This window comes from Rhinatrema bivittatum, chromosome 18, assembly GCF_901001135.1.
Source record: "Rhinatrema bivittatum chromosome 18, aRhiBiv1.1, whole genome shotgun sequence".
NCBI lineage: Eukaryota > Metazoa > Chordata > Amphibia > Gymnophiona > Rhinatrematidae > Rhinatrema > Rhinatrema bivittatum.
The window spans coordinates 38,448,615-38,466,856 of NC_042632.1; the positions used below are offsets into that span (position 1 = coordinate 38,448,615).

Sequence of the window (18,242 nt, forward strand, 5' to 3'; positions counted from 1 at the left end):
CCACTTGCATGCAGTTCTGAATTGTCAGCACTGGAAACTGAAGTCCTTTATCCACAGCGTAAAAACAGCATGGGCAGTGAAGAGCAGGCTTCTCCAAAATGTCCCTGCTGGTGTGCCCTAACCCTATTCTGAAGGAACAACTAAGGAAGTTCCTGTCTCTTTAGTCCTTGTCATTTTTGCTGACCCCTGACCAGGGGGCTCAATTAGTCTTCCTACAGTCTCCATTTCTACTCCACTCCCACTGTGTTGCTTTCTGTGCTGAAAATAATTAGATCTTTATCTTCCATCACAGAAACGGCTATATTTTCTTTTCTGTCATTTTGAGATTTATTTGCTTAAAGTATTTTACCTATGAGCATACAGTGATAGAAACTCTTTTGAAATAAGGATCCTCAATGTTTATAAGGTATCTCTCATTACAGAGGGGGAACTTATGTAATAAACTTCAGCATGTACAGTACATTAGAATGATCATATGCAAATGAAGATTTCCAAATGACTTTTCATGCTATTTACTGAGTGCTTGGTACATGGCCACTAGTTAACACCTGCAAGAACCTGTTGTTAACTAGCTACCATGTACAGGAAGGCACAAAATCCCCACTGCTAACTAGGGATGTGAATTGGGTGCCCAATCATTCCTGCTTTTGGGTTCGTCTGGCCACAGGAAAATCTCATTTTCCCGTGGATCCCAGTTTTTTTTTTCATGAAAAATCGGGTTTCAGGTTAGTGCGTGTTAACGGGAGTTAGCAAAATGTAACAAAAAATAACAAAAATAAACATTTTTTGTTAGTGCATGCTAACATGAGTTAGCTAACTCCCGTTAGCGTGCACTAATCCGAAAAATGATTTTTATGAAAATTCGGGGGGAAAAGTGATCCTTTCTTTTTTTTATCCAATTTATAACGAATTTAGAAATATCGTACGATATTTCAATTCGTTAGAAAAACAATTCACATCCCTACTGCTAACTGACTCAAAGTGAATGAGCTAGTTAGAGGGAATTTTTCTCCCTCCCATAGCATCACCATCCTTCCACTCAAAGACCATCACAGCCCCTCCTCCTCCCATGGCAGAGGACATCCCCCCTGTAGATGGCAGCCCTCCCTAGTTAAGAGATCATCTTCCTTGAGGCACAGGACACCCCAGCCACATTTCACCCTCTCCCATTCCTGAGCCCCTTATGCCTCTCTACATTTCTACAAAAGGTGTCCTAGAGATTTCCAGGTGTGCACAGGCAGGATAGAAGACAAAGCCCTCCTGCACACAGTACTCCGTTTCCGCAATTGGTGCCTCTAAGGGTGCTTCATCAGTATCACATGATAGTGATGAAGTGCCCCTAGGAGCACCATGTAACATTGAGTAGCATTGAGGTCAGGAGGACTTTGTTTTCTCGCCTGCCTGTAAAGACCTGGAACCTTCCAGAAGAGTAAGTTCATCTTCTGGAGGGGAGAAGAGGAGATTGGGGTAGGAGCAAGGGGTCTGAAGAGTCCATTGCCTCAGAGTCAGGGAAGATTTTTGACACAGGGGGCATTCTAGTGACTTAGGGGATGTCCTCTGCCATGGGGAGAGCAATACGTTGTGTACACCATGGAGGGAAGGAGATGCCCCATACATGGATTTTTCTTGCCACAGATGAAAGAGGAATGTCCCAGCAGGGCTGAATATTGCTGCAAGATCCAAGGGGGACCTTGGCGAGAAATTGTAAATTTGGATATTTTGTACACAAGCAGCTGCCTATTCAATAAATTTAACAGAGAAATCTTTAAAGTGCAGAAGAACCCTTATTTTTTCCACACTTTACGGCATAACACATTAAAACATTTTGCATAACATATTAAATATAGTTTTTGCATGCATGTTTTGTGAACTCACGCTGATGAGTTTTTGCTTTGATGTTTACTGAAGAGGATATTGGAAAGATACCCATTCTGGAAAAGGTTTTCATGGGTGATGATTCAGATCAACTGAACCAAATCATGCTAAACCTGGAAGATGTGGTAGGCCTGACTGACAAATGAAGAGTAGTAAATCACTTGGAATGGATGATATACACCCAGGGTTCTGAAAGAACTCAAAAATGAAATTTCAGACCTATTTCAATTAATATGTAACCTATCATTAAAATGATCTGATATACCTAAAGATTAGAAGATGGCCAATGTAACCTCTATGGGTGATCTGGGAAATTATAGACAAGTGAACCTGACTTCAGTGCAGGGAAAAATTGTGGAAACTGTTAAAAAGAATAAAATCACAAAACATTTAGATAGACATGGTTTGATGGGACACAGCCAAAATGCATTTACCCAAGGGAAGTCTTATTTATTTATTTTATTTATTTAAGGTTTTTCTATACCGGCATTCATGAACTCGTTCACATCATGTCGGTTTACATAAAAAAACAGGGGTGTGAAGAATACAACCAAGAACATAAATAAACGTGATGAAGAGATGCAGTTACAATTAACAGGGCTGATGAACTTGGATAGGAGGAAATAAAAGAGATAGGTTAATTAAATACAAGAGTACAATATATATATGGAGTCCAAAATATACAGCTTCTGTGTAGGGAATTTATTGGTGGTGCGTGTTAGGTGGAGTTCGGGAAGGCTTGCCTGAACAGCCATGTCTTGAGTCTTTTCCTAAAGGTTAGGAGGCATGGCTCATTTCTGAGATCTGGGAGGATGGAGTTCCATAACTGTGGGCCTGCTGTGGAAAGTGCTCGGTCTCTTAAGGTGCTGTGATTAGTGGTTTTGGCGGATGGAATAAGGAGGCATCCTCTGTAGGCTTCTCTGGTCGGTCTTGTGGATTTGTGTAAGCGAAGAGGAATTTGTAGGTCGATTATGGTATGTTGGTGAATGATTTTGTATATCAAGGTGATGGCTTTGTAAATGACTCTGAAATGAATTGGTAGCCAGTGGAGGTCTTTTAGGACCGGGGAGATGTGGTCTCTTTTCCTGGAGTTTGTTAGTAGACGGGCTGCTGAGTTTTTATCCACAGTCTTGCCTCACAAAACTTTTATCCACAGTCTTGCCTCACAAAACTCCTACATTTTTTTGAAGGGGTGAATAAACATGTAGACAAAGCTGAACCAGTAGATGTGGTGTATTTGGATTTTCAGAAGGTGTTCAACAAAATCCCACATGAGAGGCTTCTAAGAAAACTAAAAAGTCTTGGGATAGGAAGCAATGTCCTTTTGTGGACTGCAAGCTGGTTAAAAGACAGGAAACGGAGAGTAGAATTAAATGTTCAGTTTTCACAGTGGAAAAAGGTATACAGTGGAGTGCCTCAGGGATCTGTACTTGGCCATTGCTTTTTAATATATTTATAAATGATCTGGAAAGGGATATGATGAGTGAGGTGATCAAATTTGCAGATGACACAAAATAAGAACATAAGAACATGCCGTGCTGGGTCAGACCAAGGGTCCATCAAGCCCAGCATCCTGTTTCCAACAGTGGTCAACCAGGACATAAGAACCTGGCAAGTACCCAAAAACTAAGTCTATTCCATGGTACCATTGCTAGTAATAGCAGTGGCTATTTTCTAAGTCAACTTAATTAATAGCAGGTAATAGACTTCTCCTCCAAGAACGTATCCAATCCTTTTTTAAACACAGCTATACTAACTGCACTAACCACATCCTCTGGCAACAAATTCCAGAGTTTAATTGTGCGTTGAGTGAAAAAGAACTTTCTCTGATTAGTTTTAAATGTGCCACATGCTAACTTCATGGAGTGCCCCCTAGTCTTTCTATTATCTGAAAGAGTAAATAACCGATTCACATCTACCCATTCTAGACCTCTCATGATTTTAAACACCTCTATCATATCCACCCTCAGCTGTCTCTTCTCCAAGCTGAAAAGCCCTAACCTCTTTAGTCTTTCTTCATAGGGGAGCTGTTCCATTCCCCTTATCATTTTGGTCGCCCTTCTCTGTACCTTCTCCATCGCAATTATATCTTTTTTGAGATTTGGAGACCAGAATTGTACACAGTATTCAAGGCTCAGTGTGCTGTGGCAATCAAAAAAGCAAACAGAATGTTAGGAATTATTAGGAAGAGACTGGCAAATAAAACGGAAGATGTCATAATGCCTCTGTATCGCTCCTGGTGAGACCACACCTTGAATACTGTGTGCTTCTGGTCACCGCATCTCAAAAAAGATATAGCTGCACTGGAGAAAGTGCAGAGAAGACTGATCAAAATGATAAGGGGAATGGAACAGCTGTCCTATGAGGAAAGGCTAAATAATTTAGGGCTATTCAGTTTAGAGAAGAGATGACTGAAGGGGGATATGATAGAAGTCTACAAAATCATGAAAGGTCTTGAACAAGTTAATTATAAATCGGTTATTTACTCTCTCAAATAATAGAAGGACCGGGGGGCACTCCATGAAGTTAGCAAGTAACTAATTTAAAACAAATCAAAGAAAATTCTTTTTCACTCAGTACATACTTAAACTCTGGAATTCATTGCCAGAGGATGTGATTACAGCAGTTAGTGTAAATGGGTTTAAAAAAGGTTTGGATAAGTTCCTAGAGGATAAATCCATAAACTCTATTACGGTAATTAATAAGTAATAGTAGCTTATGATCTATCTAATGTTTGGGTATTTGCCAGGTTCTTATGGCCTGGATTGGCCACTGTTGGAAACAGGATGCTGGGCTTGATGGACCCTTGGACTGACCCAGTATGGCATGTCTTATGTTCTTATGTTAGCTTGGGTTTTATTGGATAGGGTGCTACATATACTATTTGCTACCAGTTGTAAAGAGGATTGCACTTTTCCTTTTCTACACATGGAGTTAAGAAGAATGCAAACAAGTAGAGAAGGCATGCACAGACCGGTGTGGGGTATGGCTGTGTGGGTGGTTTTGGGGGTGGGTTGGGGGTGTATGAGGAGACTGTAGGTGATGTGTGTGGGGTTAGGTGGAGTTGTATGGGTGGATATCCGTGTGAGTGCATGAATGGGTGGGTGTGGATGATGGAGGTATGCAAGATATATGGATGTATATGTGAGAGACATAAGGCTGTGTTTCGTGTGTGGTGTATCTGGAGGATATATGTGCAGGGTGTATGAATGTGCATTTGGGTGGGTGGAAGAGGTTTGTGGAGGGATTGTGCATCTCTGGAGCTTGTGGGAGTGTTTTCTTTAGGGATACAGCTGTATATTTAGAGATAGCAGATGTGGTTCTGAAAGCTTGTGTGTAAGATTGTTTATGGGTGGAGTTATATGTGATGGGATTTGTGTGCATGGGGATATCTGGAGGGTTTGACTGTGTTTTTGCATGTGGGAGTGTGCAGGGAGATGGATAGGTGTATTTAGATAGGTCTGTGTGAAGGTAATGTGTGGCAGGGTTGTATAAGTAAGGGGAGTTGTTGGGTGTGGGCTTTGGGGGGTATGGCTATATGTAGATGGAGTAAGTGTATGTTGTGTGAGTGTGCATGTACGAGGGTATGTGGGAGGTGACTTAAGAACCTGCATCATGTAAGTTTTATGTCTGTAGAGGGGTGTGAGTGCATGTGAGCATACTGGGAGCAGGTGCGTGTGTGTGTGTGTAAAAAGTGTGTGAGGAGGTATATCTGTGTATGATGATTGTGTGAAGGGTACAAAAATGTATGGGGATGTGCGAGTAGGTGTATGTGCAGTATAAGATTGTGTGTATGGTGGTTGCATATGGATGTGTGTGAAAAGTGCGGGTGTGTGTGCAAGAGGAGAATGTGTGGCTGTGTGCAGTTGTAGAAGGATGTGTTTGTATCTGGTGGAGGGTTTGGCAGTGAAGTGTTTATGGGGTGTGGACTGGACGTGCAGTGAGTTTGTGTGTGCAATGTATGTAGGAGGTGTATAGCGAAGGTGTGAGAATATATGGGAAGGGGGTGTGGCTGTGTGGCAGTGTGTGGAGATGTGTGTGAGGGGGACAATATGAGTGTATGCTTTTGTGCATAATTTTGTAAGCACATTTTTATACCATCTTTTGTCAGTTGCTTCAGTAATTTTTCCCTCTCTCTCTCTGCCTGTGTTACTCTGGGAGAAAGTGCTGATAGGGTGGGGTGGGCTGGGAGTATTTGGAAGGGAGTGCTGTTCCCTTCAGCATTGTAACCGTTCAAACAGCTTCTAACAGTTTCCCCAATGAATGCAATGTGGATTTTTTTTTTTTTTTTTGGAGGCTCCTTTCTCTGAAAATTTTGATCTGATGTTTCTGATTTTCAAATTCATCTGAGATATTCACATTTTCTTCCTGCATGCCAAATTTGGTGAATTTCCATTCCTTTTTTTTTTTTTTTTTTGGAGAGTTATTGTGCCTATAAGCAGACTGATGGATGGATGGAGAGTCAGAAATTGATCCCTCCCAGCAGAGGTGGTGGAGACAAAATAGGTATCTGAATTCAAGAAAGCATGGAATAAACAGTAACCCAGGGGATCTCTGAGGGATGATGGGAATTGTAAGGGCTAGAAAGATTATATGGATGGGCAGACATAGATGGGTCACATGGTCTATCTCTGCTGTCATGTTTCTATGTTTACATAGTCCTTTCTAACAATTTGGAAAGCATAAAAAGGAATTCTAGAATGCCTAACCTTTCTTATCATCCTGTTATTTCTTGCTATTACCTTTCATATAGATCGCTCGCTTTTTTGTTTTGCCTTCCCTGCAGTGACTTTTTGAAGGCTTTTCTAGTTCTTAAGTGACAGTGACTGACTTGATTCCAAATGTTATCTGAATTTGAAGACTGGAAGGACACCATGGCGCTTATAAAGGAAAGCTGAGCACCTCCTCCTAATTAGAGTGGACACTAGCATTCTCCACCAGCTATGCCAGTCTTAGGTCAGGGTAAACACTCCTTCAAACTGTGGGGGGGAAGCAGAATTTTGCAGCCTGTTAAAGAAGGGACACCAGCCTCAGGATTTTCCTGATGACACAGGCACGGATATTTGTTGTGACCAGGATTTTCAAGTCTCTTGGCATGGTGCGTCTTGTTGCTTCAGATTGATGGATGATTCAGCAAATGGTAACTATGCAGTGGTATTAAGGGACAATTATACGGCTGGGTTAGATCGGGTGGGAGTGTCATAAAAATGACAAGGGTGCTGACAGAAGTGACCTGCTATATTTGGGCCACTCAAGGATGAGTCATTATTTAAAATGGGTCTAGCTCTGACCATTTGTGGTAATGAGGATTAGGGTGGTCACTTCCAGTATTCTTAGCTATTTCTCCGTCATGCACTGCTGCTTTGCAGCTGTCCTCACCTTTAGTTTCAGCCAAACCTACAAACCATGAGAAGCAATGCTGAGTAAGTATTTAAAAAGCCCAACTCTTACTGGATTACCAGAGGAAATGACAAACCATTCACTGGCTTCTCACTAGATGTCAGGCTGAGATATGGAATTAGTGTCGGCGCTTCCAGCTGCAATAAATTTAGTGGATCTTAATTGCAAACTCAAGTGAGGTGGTTTAGTCTAACTGCAAGGCCCAATAACTATGTGTTTGAAAACTCGTAAACCTCAGTCTCTGGCTTCTTCCTTGTCGCACGTGCCCCCTAGTTTATCACAAAACATAAAATTCCTGGGCTTTGCAGGTATAAAAATATCGCTTGCAAGTTTAACATTTATTCCTTCACAGAGAAGGTGACTGTAGGATTTGGCCTACAGTATAAGGATGTTGTGGGTGACTGTATTAGGGCTTGTCAGAGAAAATAACAAAACAAAAAAAAATGGCTAGGTCCCCCTAACTCTTTATCCTGAAGCCACGGAGAAGCATGACTAATATTTATTATTCTTTCATTGCCATTACAAGGAAAGCCCTTCAGCCTCGGTTATTAACATCCACTGTGTCCCAGCATCTGCCAATACTGTGCGATACTGCAATGCAGCCAGTTACTCTCAGAGACTTCCATATCCACGATCAAGCTGCTTTGTACAGCAGAGTCTTCTGCTTTACTTATTTCTTTATTTACATTCGGCTCGTGCCTTTTTATTGGTAGCGGAAGGCGAGTTACGGTGCATTCAGCTACAGTAGGGATTTCCTTGTTCCCGGAAGGCTTACCGGATTTTGTAAATGTCTAAATGTTTGTAAAAAGCTTAGCCACGGTAGTTAAAAATGTAAAGAGAACATAGGAGGGCATATTAACAGGGAACAAGAGACACTCCAGCTGAACCTACAATATCTGAATGTAATCTGACTTGAAGTGCCTGAAAGGTGGAAAATAAATAAATGTATACATACAAAACATAAACAATTAACAGTGTAAGAGTTTTGAGGGCAGAGTGTTAAACCATCACCTTCAAATGCTGCCTTCATTCCCTCACTTTCAAGTTGAAGATATTCATGAATTGAAAGGGAAAAATTATACAGTATTTGGAAATAAAGCTAAGGTCCCAATCATTCACAGACAGGTATTCTGTCACATCAGCACACTCATCATGTCTCCTGTGTGTAAAACATTCACTGCTAGCAGGATATTTAAAAGAAAAGCTCAATCAGGAATGTTTGATGAATTAGATCTATTGTACTGAATGTCTTTCTACAAATTAGCAAGTGTGACTACAATTGCTCCTGACTGTGTATAATAGCTGTACTAATCCAGGTATGTGTCTAGATAGTGCTTAATAGGTACAGTAAGACATGTTTCTTATGGCATTAAAAATGTAATCGTGTGTTCATTATATGAAAACCTTGAAACTATAGCATTTTCTGTCCAAACAGGGCAAGAATATTGTGCTGGTATCATGGATGATGCCTCTGACTGCACCTATTAACTTATCTATAGCCCAATTGCAAACTCAATTGTTTATAACTTCTTGTATATTTTAAGAAAAGAAGAGCACTTGGAAATACTAAAGTATTCCCTTACTTAACACAATGAAATACTCCCATGGCTGATTCTCTTCTCATTGTGACATTGTGCACAAAATACAAGGCAGCACATCTTCAAACGGTCCAATGATCAAACTGACTTCTGCTGCTTCTAATTTTAGCAAGACCCATCCATCTTCAGAGTAAATGGTTGCAGTTGTGGTCTAACCTTCTTCTTGTCTCCAGTTTGTTCACAGTTCTCTAAGGGTGTCTATGCCATCTTTGGATTTTATGACCGGAAAACCGTCAACATGCTCACATCGTTCTGTGGCGCACTTCACGTCTGCTTCATCACCCCCAGCTTCCCGGTGGACACTTCCAACCAATTTGTCCTCCAGCTGCGTCCTGAGCTGCAGGATGCCCTCATCAATGTTATTGAGCACTACAAATGGAAGAAGTTCGTGTACATCTATGATGCTGACCGGGGTAAGCTGAAACACAACTTTGGGATTTTTATTTTTCCTTAAATATGTTTAAGAGCATTTGCTGTTCATAAGGGATATAAGATCGACTGCTTTGGAAACAGGTACCGAATAGACAGCAACTGGGTTAGTGTTCCCCACGCTTCCCTGCCAATTTATCTCATCATGGCTCAAGAAGGTCCCATTAGGGACCTTAAAGTAATAATCATTGACTTCTTCCCTAATGCAGTTAGCATGCAAATAAAATGTTAATATGATTGTTTTTTGAGCTGTGGACTTCTAATTTACTTTTTATTTTGTATGGACCACAGAAGACTCTTGTTTGCTTCTCTAACCTGAATTTTTTTCATTCTGCTAATCACTACGATCCAATTTTTCTGATTCATGTCCTCAAATTATATTGTTTCCTTAGTGGGGAGCTTGAGAAAACTTTGGCCCCTTTTCTCAGGGCTGCAGGAAACCTGAAAGATTCAAAAGCCTAACACAGTTTGTCTTAGTTTCTGACAAAGAGGCAAATTCATAGACGTTCTGTCAGCATCTCTACACTGGAGGAAAGGGTGCTCAGCTTCAGGCAGATTGCCAGCAAGAGATTCACCCTCTAGGCGGCAGGTTAATGTCTTCATTTCAATAACAGCACAGTTGTGCTGCTGAGCGTAAAGAGAAGGACTTCTGCCACCAGTCTGCAGTCAATGCAATCTGCCCACTTGTTTGGTAGATTTGTAAATGGCATCACCTAAAAAAAAAAAAAAAAAAAGCAAGTTGTCAGAGTGATTAAATATTCATGTGCATGGAAACTCGCCCCCTGAAGAGGATATCACTCTACTGTGAGGATTCTGAGAAAAGAAAACAAAAAAACCAGAGTGTGTTCCGGTGTTTCACAACTAGTCCTGGAGGCAAACCTAAACACACACATGAGAGAGATGTGCATGCATTGGATCTCCATCATAGGATACATTTGTCTCATGCATATTCACTGTGGCTATCCTGAAAACAAGACTGGTTGGGTGTGCCTCCAGGACTGAGTTGGGAACCACTGTTCTACTCTACCTGTCCTGTCACCTGAAATCTCTGCAAACAAGCATACATCCTTTACCTTTCCGTCCGGAAATTCAGTACCACATATCTCTGATATACTGTAAAAGCCTACATTAGGGGTGAGCAACTCCAGTCCTGGACTGGTTTTCAGGATATCCACAATGAATAAGCATGAGCTACATCTGCATGTACTGCTTCCATTGTTTGCAATACAATGCTGCAGCTCCAGCAGCCCAGTGCTCCCTCCTACCGGCGGCAGTGGCTCCAGTACAGTACTATTTCCTTTGATATTGATTCTGTCACAGTACCCCTCTTGGCCTTGTACCAATGGGATTTTGCTACCCTCAACTTTTGGCACTCTAGGTGACTGACTAGTTTATCTACTGGAGCACCGGTCCTAAGGATATATATACCTACTCTTGGCCTACATCTATGCTAATGACATATAGCTCATACTAAGTATGGACCCAAACCTATCAACAACCTCATACTAAGCATGGACCCAAACTTAACAACCAATGAATAAGCTAAGTACGTGTCTCACGGCCATCCAAGAATGGACTAAAAACAACAAACTCCTTCTTAATCCCAACAAAATGGAGATTCTCTGGATTCATAAGGCACAGACAAGTTCTGGATCTGAAAAATCCATTCGGAACCTGAGAGCTCCTGCCACAAACACAGATGATAAACCTCAGAGACTTGCTAGACCCAGGACTCACTATGCTCCCACAAATCCAGGCAACAATAAAAAGCTGCCACTTTCAGCCACGTAACTTAAGACTCCATCCTCTCATTGAAAAGATGAATCTAATCACAGCTGTCCATGGCACAGTAGCCTTACAGCTGGATCACTGTAATGAACTGTACAAGGGGTTCAACAAACAAGGCCTTCCACAAACTCCAGCTAGAACAAACCTCTGCTGCCTGACTGATAGAAGGATGCAGACTGCATAATTGTATCTTACCTGCCCTACACGGCTACCAGTCCCCCTAACAGAACCAAATTCAAAACCATGACTATGGTTTTCCCGGCTGTAAACTTAAGAGGAGATGAACCTATCTACTTGAACAAAAGACTATCATTATGCAAACCCTTCACTAAGATCCTCACATGGATCCTTCATAACAACCCCATCAACAAAGGACTGATGTATGCCAATGATCATTCTCAGGAGCAGCACCTGCCCTATGGAACTCTCTCCCAGAAGAATTTCGCAAAATACAAGATCAATCCGACTTCAGGAAGCAAGTAAAAGTCTGACTTTACCACCAGACCTTTAATGCCAAATGCTTAGCTTCTCTCACCCTAGAAAGCTGTTTAATTGACGAAGACAAACTGACACCACTATGAGTTCCTTGAACATGCTGTTACAATCTATTATTTTGCCTAGATTCTATGTATTTTATTCTATTCTAAGTTTGGTCATCATTGTTATTAGTTTAGTCATTCCTTTGATTTATTTTCAAGTTTAGCCCTTACATGTACCTTATTTTTAGACTACAGTTGTAAGCTGCTACTGATTTTTTATTGCATTTTACCATTCTCATAGGTAATGCTTTGGGTGAATTTCCTAGTCAAAAGGTGGGTAATGTACCCAGATAATAAATCAATATAATAATTGGCACAGTTAAGCTGCAGGAGAGGTCAACAACTTGCACACAAAGCTGTAGATTGACCTAGGCAGAGTCTGGGCTTGAAGGAAGTCCCACCTCTGGCCATAACACACTAATTCAGAGTCAGATGGAAGAGAAGCGGCATCTAAAATGTTTAATAGTTTCTAGAGCAGAGCTGAACAGGTCCAGATTTAAGAGGCCTACACAATTCTGCATTACCACCAGAATTAAGATTTATGGATAAACTCATGGAATTTCTATTGTGCGATAAAATGGGCCTAAAAATAACCTAAGAACATTTTCTTGAGTGGTTTAGAAGTACCCTAAATTATGCTAAAAGTTTAAATTCTGCACTCAGCACATAAAAACAATCGCACCAGTAAAAGATGAGCAAATAGTGCTGCTTGGCTTTTGCCCAGACCCTAAAGCTGGTTCTCATTGTTAAGCCAACAAGATGAGACCTGGAAGGTTTGCGGCAGGGGTGTCAAACTCCCATCCCTGAGCGCAGCTAACAGGGATGGGAGTTGCAAATCTTCTTCTGTTGAGCCACTAAAGTCATATTTCTTTCCACTGATGAGTACCTTTCAGTGCTCATGAGTTTGCCTCAGCTAGACCCCACATTGTGCAGGGGCCATCCTCAAGCAATGAGCAGATTGAAAGGTCATGCATGCTCTGCCTCTCACCCCAGCTGCAGCTCTCAGGTCTGGTAGAGTATCCCGATTTTGCCTTCTCAGTTCTTGGCCTGCTGACTTGGGTAACAGAGGTGATTTTGATTTAAGATATTCCAGGTGATCCAAGATATGCAATTGAATACAAGCACATCGCATGAATGTTCACTGGGAAAGCCTGAAAATGAGACCAGTTCTTGGCTTTCAAAGACACCCATGGTTTAAGGGGGGTTTCCAGAAGCCCTATACTTTGTCTTTTTTTTCCCCTCCCCCAAAAGGCTTGTCAGTTCTGCAGAAGGTGCTGGACACTGCTGCTGAGAAGAACTGGCAGGTCACAGCAGTGAATATCCTCACAACCACCGAAGAAGGCTACCGGCTGCTCTTTCAGGACTTGGACAAAAGCAAAGATCGCCAGGTGGTCATTGACTGTGAATCGGAGAGACTGAACGCAATCCTCAACCAGGTAGTAGTAAAACTCTACATCTCATTTACCTGAACAAACGTTGCACCTGGTTTCTCAGAAATCACTCCGACTTTCAGCGACAGAGTTAGGATCCTGGTGTCTTCTAACAGTATTCCAAGGGCAGCTTTGTGAGCACTACCAAGCTTCATCTAAACTTTTTTTTTTTTTTTAACTTACAAGAAAAATGTAAAGCTTGCCCACATTGCTGCATGAGCAATATGCTATTATTATAATGATATAATATTTTATAAAGGAACGAAGAGCATTACAATTTATTGTAGCAATACCAGACTATAGTTTGCCAAACCCTTGCCATTATCAGAAGAATACTGCAAAGCAGTGTGCCAAATCTATAACATTAATTTAGGAATACCACATTATTGCGAACCAATTCATCAGCATTATCCTAGAAATAGAGCAGCACTGTGCCAAATTCACGATGCTATTGTTGGGTAGCATCTGATTAGCAGAAACTGATTTCAGAGAGCTTCGAAAACACGCCAGATAGCATGCAAAGGTGCGAGAAAACGCGTTAAAGTTCTGCGTGTAATCTTTCCCATGTCCATGCTTTCAAAATGTGTTCAGTTGTAGAACTGGGCCGAATAATCCGCAGATCATCGTCTTGGAAAGGAAAGAGGTCTGGAGATGTGCACAAAAAAAAAAAAATCTGAAGCAGAAATGGCAAAAAAAAAAAAAAAAGACATTAGTTTTGATGTTTGTTTAGATTATTAAAAATATTTTGGTGAGAAGACACGGGAGGGGGTGGTTGGATAGGATCTCGTAACCTCAGCTACTCAGGATGGTAGAGAACCCATGACTAAAACAAAAACTGACTTGAGTGAGGAAGGATATCCTACAAGCAGTCAAGCTTCTGTGGCTGGCATTTGGGATACCATCCATTCTTGCAATGTGGACAGGAAAACTGGACAGGCCGAATGGGGGAGGGTTTGTTCCATCATCTGCCATTTTACTTATATAAGAAGGACTATTCCCCTTCACAGGTAACATCTATAAAGCATAATTCTCCACTAAACTCATGGTGGCCTTCCGTGATAGTGCTACTCAGCCCCGTATTGTGCAATCTAGCACAGGAAGGGCAGGAATATATGGAAATACTGTATATCACCACACACACCTCCACCTGCAAAAACTGAATTATGCTTAGGGAAGTCATTCAGGGTGGACTTGTTTACTCTTTACAGGGGCAATTTTCAAAGGATCTTCTGAGGGTGAGATGGTGTTTTACATGCAGAAGTAGCCTTTCACAAAATTCCTCAGCTGTTATGCAGGTCAACTGCACCTGATGTGCAAGTTTGCTCAGTCTGAGCAGAGGCGCTCCTGGTCACTGAGTCAGGGGAGGGTTTTGGATTTACACGCACACACACACACACACACACACACATATATATATATACTTTGTAAGATCTGGCCGTATGCATGTATATTTCCAGGAACATTTTGCATGCATCAAATAGCAGGTGTAAATTGTACAGGCTGGCATTTGAAAGTAAACATGCACATATAAGTTCCTCTATGAAAACTGGTGAAACATATGCCCATACCTGCAGCATATGTTACACAGGATTAGGAGAATTGCCTTCCATGAGGACAATTTTCAAAGGAATTTGTCTGGGTAGCAAAGGGCTTACTTGGGTGAACCCCTGGGCTGAAAACTACCCTCCCTTTAGCCAGCAAAAGTCTATGTTGTTTGGGGGAAGGAAGGGGGACCATGCCAGCACATATTTGTAAGGAAAAGTGGGGAGAGGAGTGGAGTGGAGTACCATAGAGAGAGAGAGAGAGCCTGTCAAGGTCAGGGGTGGAGTTGGCTCACTCAAAAGTCACCTCATCCCCAAGGGTGGAAACTCATCTGGAACGTTACACCAAGCAGTTCTCCCCCCAAAAAAATTACTGTTTTTTATTTATTTATTTATTTATCTATTTATTTATTTATTTATTTAAAAGCTTTTTTATACTGTCATTCATAGTTACATCATAATGGTGTACAATATGTTTATATCTGTGGGATATTCACATACTCAAATATACAATAAAAATTAGATAACCTTAAAACATCTAAAATACAAATCACTTAATATAAAACTTAAATCTTATTAAAATTATTCTAAGAGTTGGCTGCAAAACATTATAGTTGTGGACCTTCTTGCAGACCATGTGGTTGATGTCTTACCCCATCACTAGCAGAGACCTTGGAGAACCTGGAGCCTTGTGAATAGCTACAGACAAGAAAAGATGCACAAACAGTAATGTATTTTTTTTGTTTACGTCATCAGCATGGTCCTTAAGGTCTCAAATTATTTAACTTCAGTTTTCCAAGGCACAGTAATTGTATAGCATATTAAACTATTATCAAATAATCATATTTTTGGAAGATTGTAGTATTAGAAAAGAGTTTAGCTTTAGTAAGTATGTCATTAATCAACTGGAAATGAACTAGAATTAATAAGCGCTCTAGCTGAATTAGTCGGTACAGTATGTGGTATTCCATTTCTAATTAGTTCTTAAAAACATTTATCGAGCTTTAACAGTTTTGCAGCATTGGTTGTACTTGGAATTCTCAGTCCTGTGTTATTTTCCTTTGGAATTTATGGCAGGGTATGGTAATAAAAAAGAAGGCTAGGAGACACCAGGCTAAAGCAGAAAGGGCTTAAGTACCAGCTCTTCTAAAAATGTTCCTCCTTCAGCTAAGCGGCTGAGTTCTGTGTTTCGGAGTCAGAACGTAATAGGCTCAAAGCCTGCGGTCTCCAGACACAAGCTCTTCTTCCTGCATTACTAAGTAATAAGTGTATTAAACTCTTAAATTAAGAAATGAAGCTAGTCCCAGTGATCGTTTAGTTTCTATGGGACCTGTTTATGGCTAAAGCCAAAGGTCTTTACCCTCTTCTTGTCCTCCTTGACCTGTCTGCTGCTTTTGATGCTGTTGATCACCACCCACTCCTTGATACTCCCCCCTTGCTTGGATTTTGGGACTCGGTCCTGTCTTGGTTCTCTTCTTACTTCTCCCATTGCACTTTTAGCGTTTTCTCTGCTGGTTCCTCCTCTACCGCCATTCCACTATTAATTGGGTACCTCAGAGCTCCATCCTGGGTCCTCTTCTCTTCTCACTATATACTAATTCCTTTGTTGCTCTGATTTCCTCTCATGGCATTCAATACCATTTTTATGCTGATGACTCCCAGATCTACTTTTGTACACCAGAAATTTCACCAGCAAGCCAGTCCCGGATCTTGGCCTGCTTGTCTGACATTGCTGCCTAGATGTCCTGCTGCCACCTTAAACTCAACATGGCAAGATGGAGCTCCTCATCTTCCCCCCCCCCCCCAAGCCCAACTTCTCTCTTCCTCCTTTCTCTGTTTCTGTGGATAACATGGTCGTCATCCCGAAGACTATTCCAAGCACACGGCGCAGCCAGGGGAAAAGCACCGAGTCTGGAATGGACATACCTATCTGGAACTGGGCACAGTTCTTTAGAGATTTGTTCCTCCAGCAACCGGCATTACATTTCTTTGCTTTCAATAATAGGGATGCAAATGAATTATGTAACTTTGTGATCTAGATTTTCAGGGGTAGGTTAGCTTCTTCCAAAACACAGCGGTCATGATATCAAGCTTAAAACCTGAATACAACACATTGAATCCTGTGACGCATCAGTCAAGTTGTACCTGCCAGAGGTACATTTTTACCTTGGGAATAATAACATCCAATCTGCTCGGAATGTCTCTGCTTTGTTGCTCCTGTTGTGATGTTCTACACACCGCATACAGGCAGTAATGGCATTACAATAGCCAAGGGAACAGAGCTGCTGTCTAAAGCATCTAACTATCTGAATTAAGTACCAATTTAAAGCTTTGGGTTCACATCCTTACATGGCTGAGTCAACCTTTCAGCCTTATAAGGTGGATAAAATAAGTACCACTTGTACTCGGCAATAATAAAATTATGCAGCCTATCTGTGGAGGACTGCAAGGGGTTGTAGTGCTGGGAGCTAGTGCGTGATTCAAGGTCGGATTCAGTAAGCTTTGCACAAAGTGGGAGAAAAGCCCAGAGAGAATCAAACCCTGAATCCCTTTAGAGGCTAAAACACTCAGCATCAAGCCCTGTCATTGAACTGATAAATCTGGGGACGTTTAACTCTTTTAAGAAATAACTTTATTACAACAAAATGTGTAGTAATGGGGTAGGCTGACTGCATTTGAGTTCCGGCAGACGCACTTTGTGGGTATTTAAATGGAACTCCTATAGAATATCTGTATCCTGCAGAGATGAATGAGTTCTGGGAAAGAGCTCTGTTGGGGAACAGTTGCCATATGGATTAAATGATTCTGCAGCCCACTGAGTAAAGATGCAGAAATATGGCCTATGGTGACAGTTCAAGTCATGACATAAGTGCAATACATGAAAGTGGAGCAGAGAGCTTTAGGGCTCTTCAGATCACTAGGAAATCCATTATATTTTGAGTCATACATTAGTCATTAATATGCTTTATTTTCTGTTTTCTATCTTATTTGTGCAAGGTTATGTTATGTTTGTTAAACTTGATACCGCCACCCTCAAACAGAAGTTTGACTCAAAGTGGCTCACAAAGTTGACATCAGTAAATAACGATTCATTAAATGGCATCAGTAAATAATTCATACATGGCATCACAGAAACATAGTACAATAATAAAATACAGCAATAAAAAAAAATCTAAAAACATGCATACATGGCAATTTAGAACCACAGCCTAGACCAGTGATGGCAAACTCCAATCCTCGAGTGCCACAAACAGGCCAAGTTTTCAGGATATCTACAAAGAATATGCATGAGAAAAATTTGCATGCACTGCTGCCATTGTATGGAAATCTATCTCATGCATATTCATTGTAGATATCCTGAAAACCTAGCCTTTTTGTGGCACTCAAGGACTGGAGTATGCCATCACTGGCCTAGACCAAACTACTTTCAGTAGGGAGGAACAAACCACTAGTCCAACTAATCAACTTACATTCTATTATGAAAAACCTTTCAAAATTCTCAAAAACGTTACGGCTTCTCCCCAACCCACCCTATCCCACTCTCTCAGAGGAAATAAGAAACATTAAAGCAATTAAGATGATAGTGAAACAGTACAGTGTATGTGGTCAGTATATGTGCAGCTGAATAATCTAGTGGTAAGA

At 41.1% G+C, this 18,242-nt stretch overlaps 1 protein-coding gene across 2 annotated transcripts in view; it reads left to right on the forward strand.

The window, feature by feature from the left end:
* GRIA1 (glutamate ionotropic receptor AMPA type subunit 1) overlaps window positions 1–18,242 on the forward strand; it is a 274,216-nt gene that overhangs the window by 142,834 nt on the left and 113,140 nt on the right. For both annotated transcript variants that reach the window (XM_029583868.1, XM_029583867.1), the window contains 2 exons: window positions 9,047–9,286; window positions 12,881–13,068. In XM_029583868.1, the coding sequence (XP_029439728.1) occupies window positions 9,047–9,286; window positions 12,881–13,068 (428 nt within the window). The remainder of the gene's footprint in view (window positions 1–9,046; window positions 9,287–12,880; window positions 13,069–18,242) is intronic.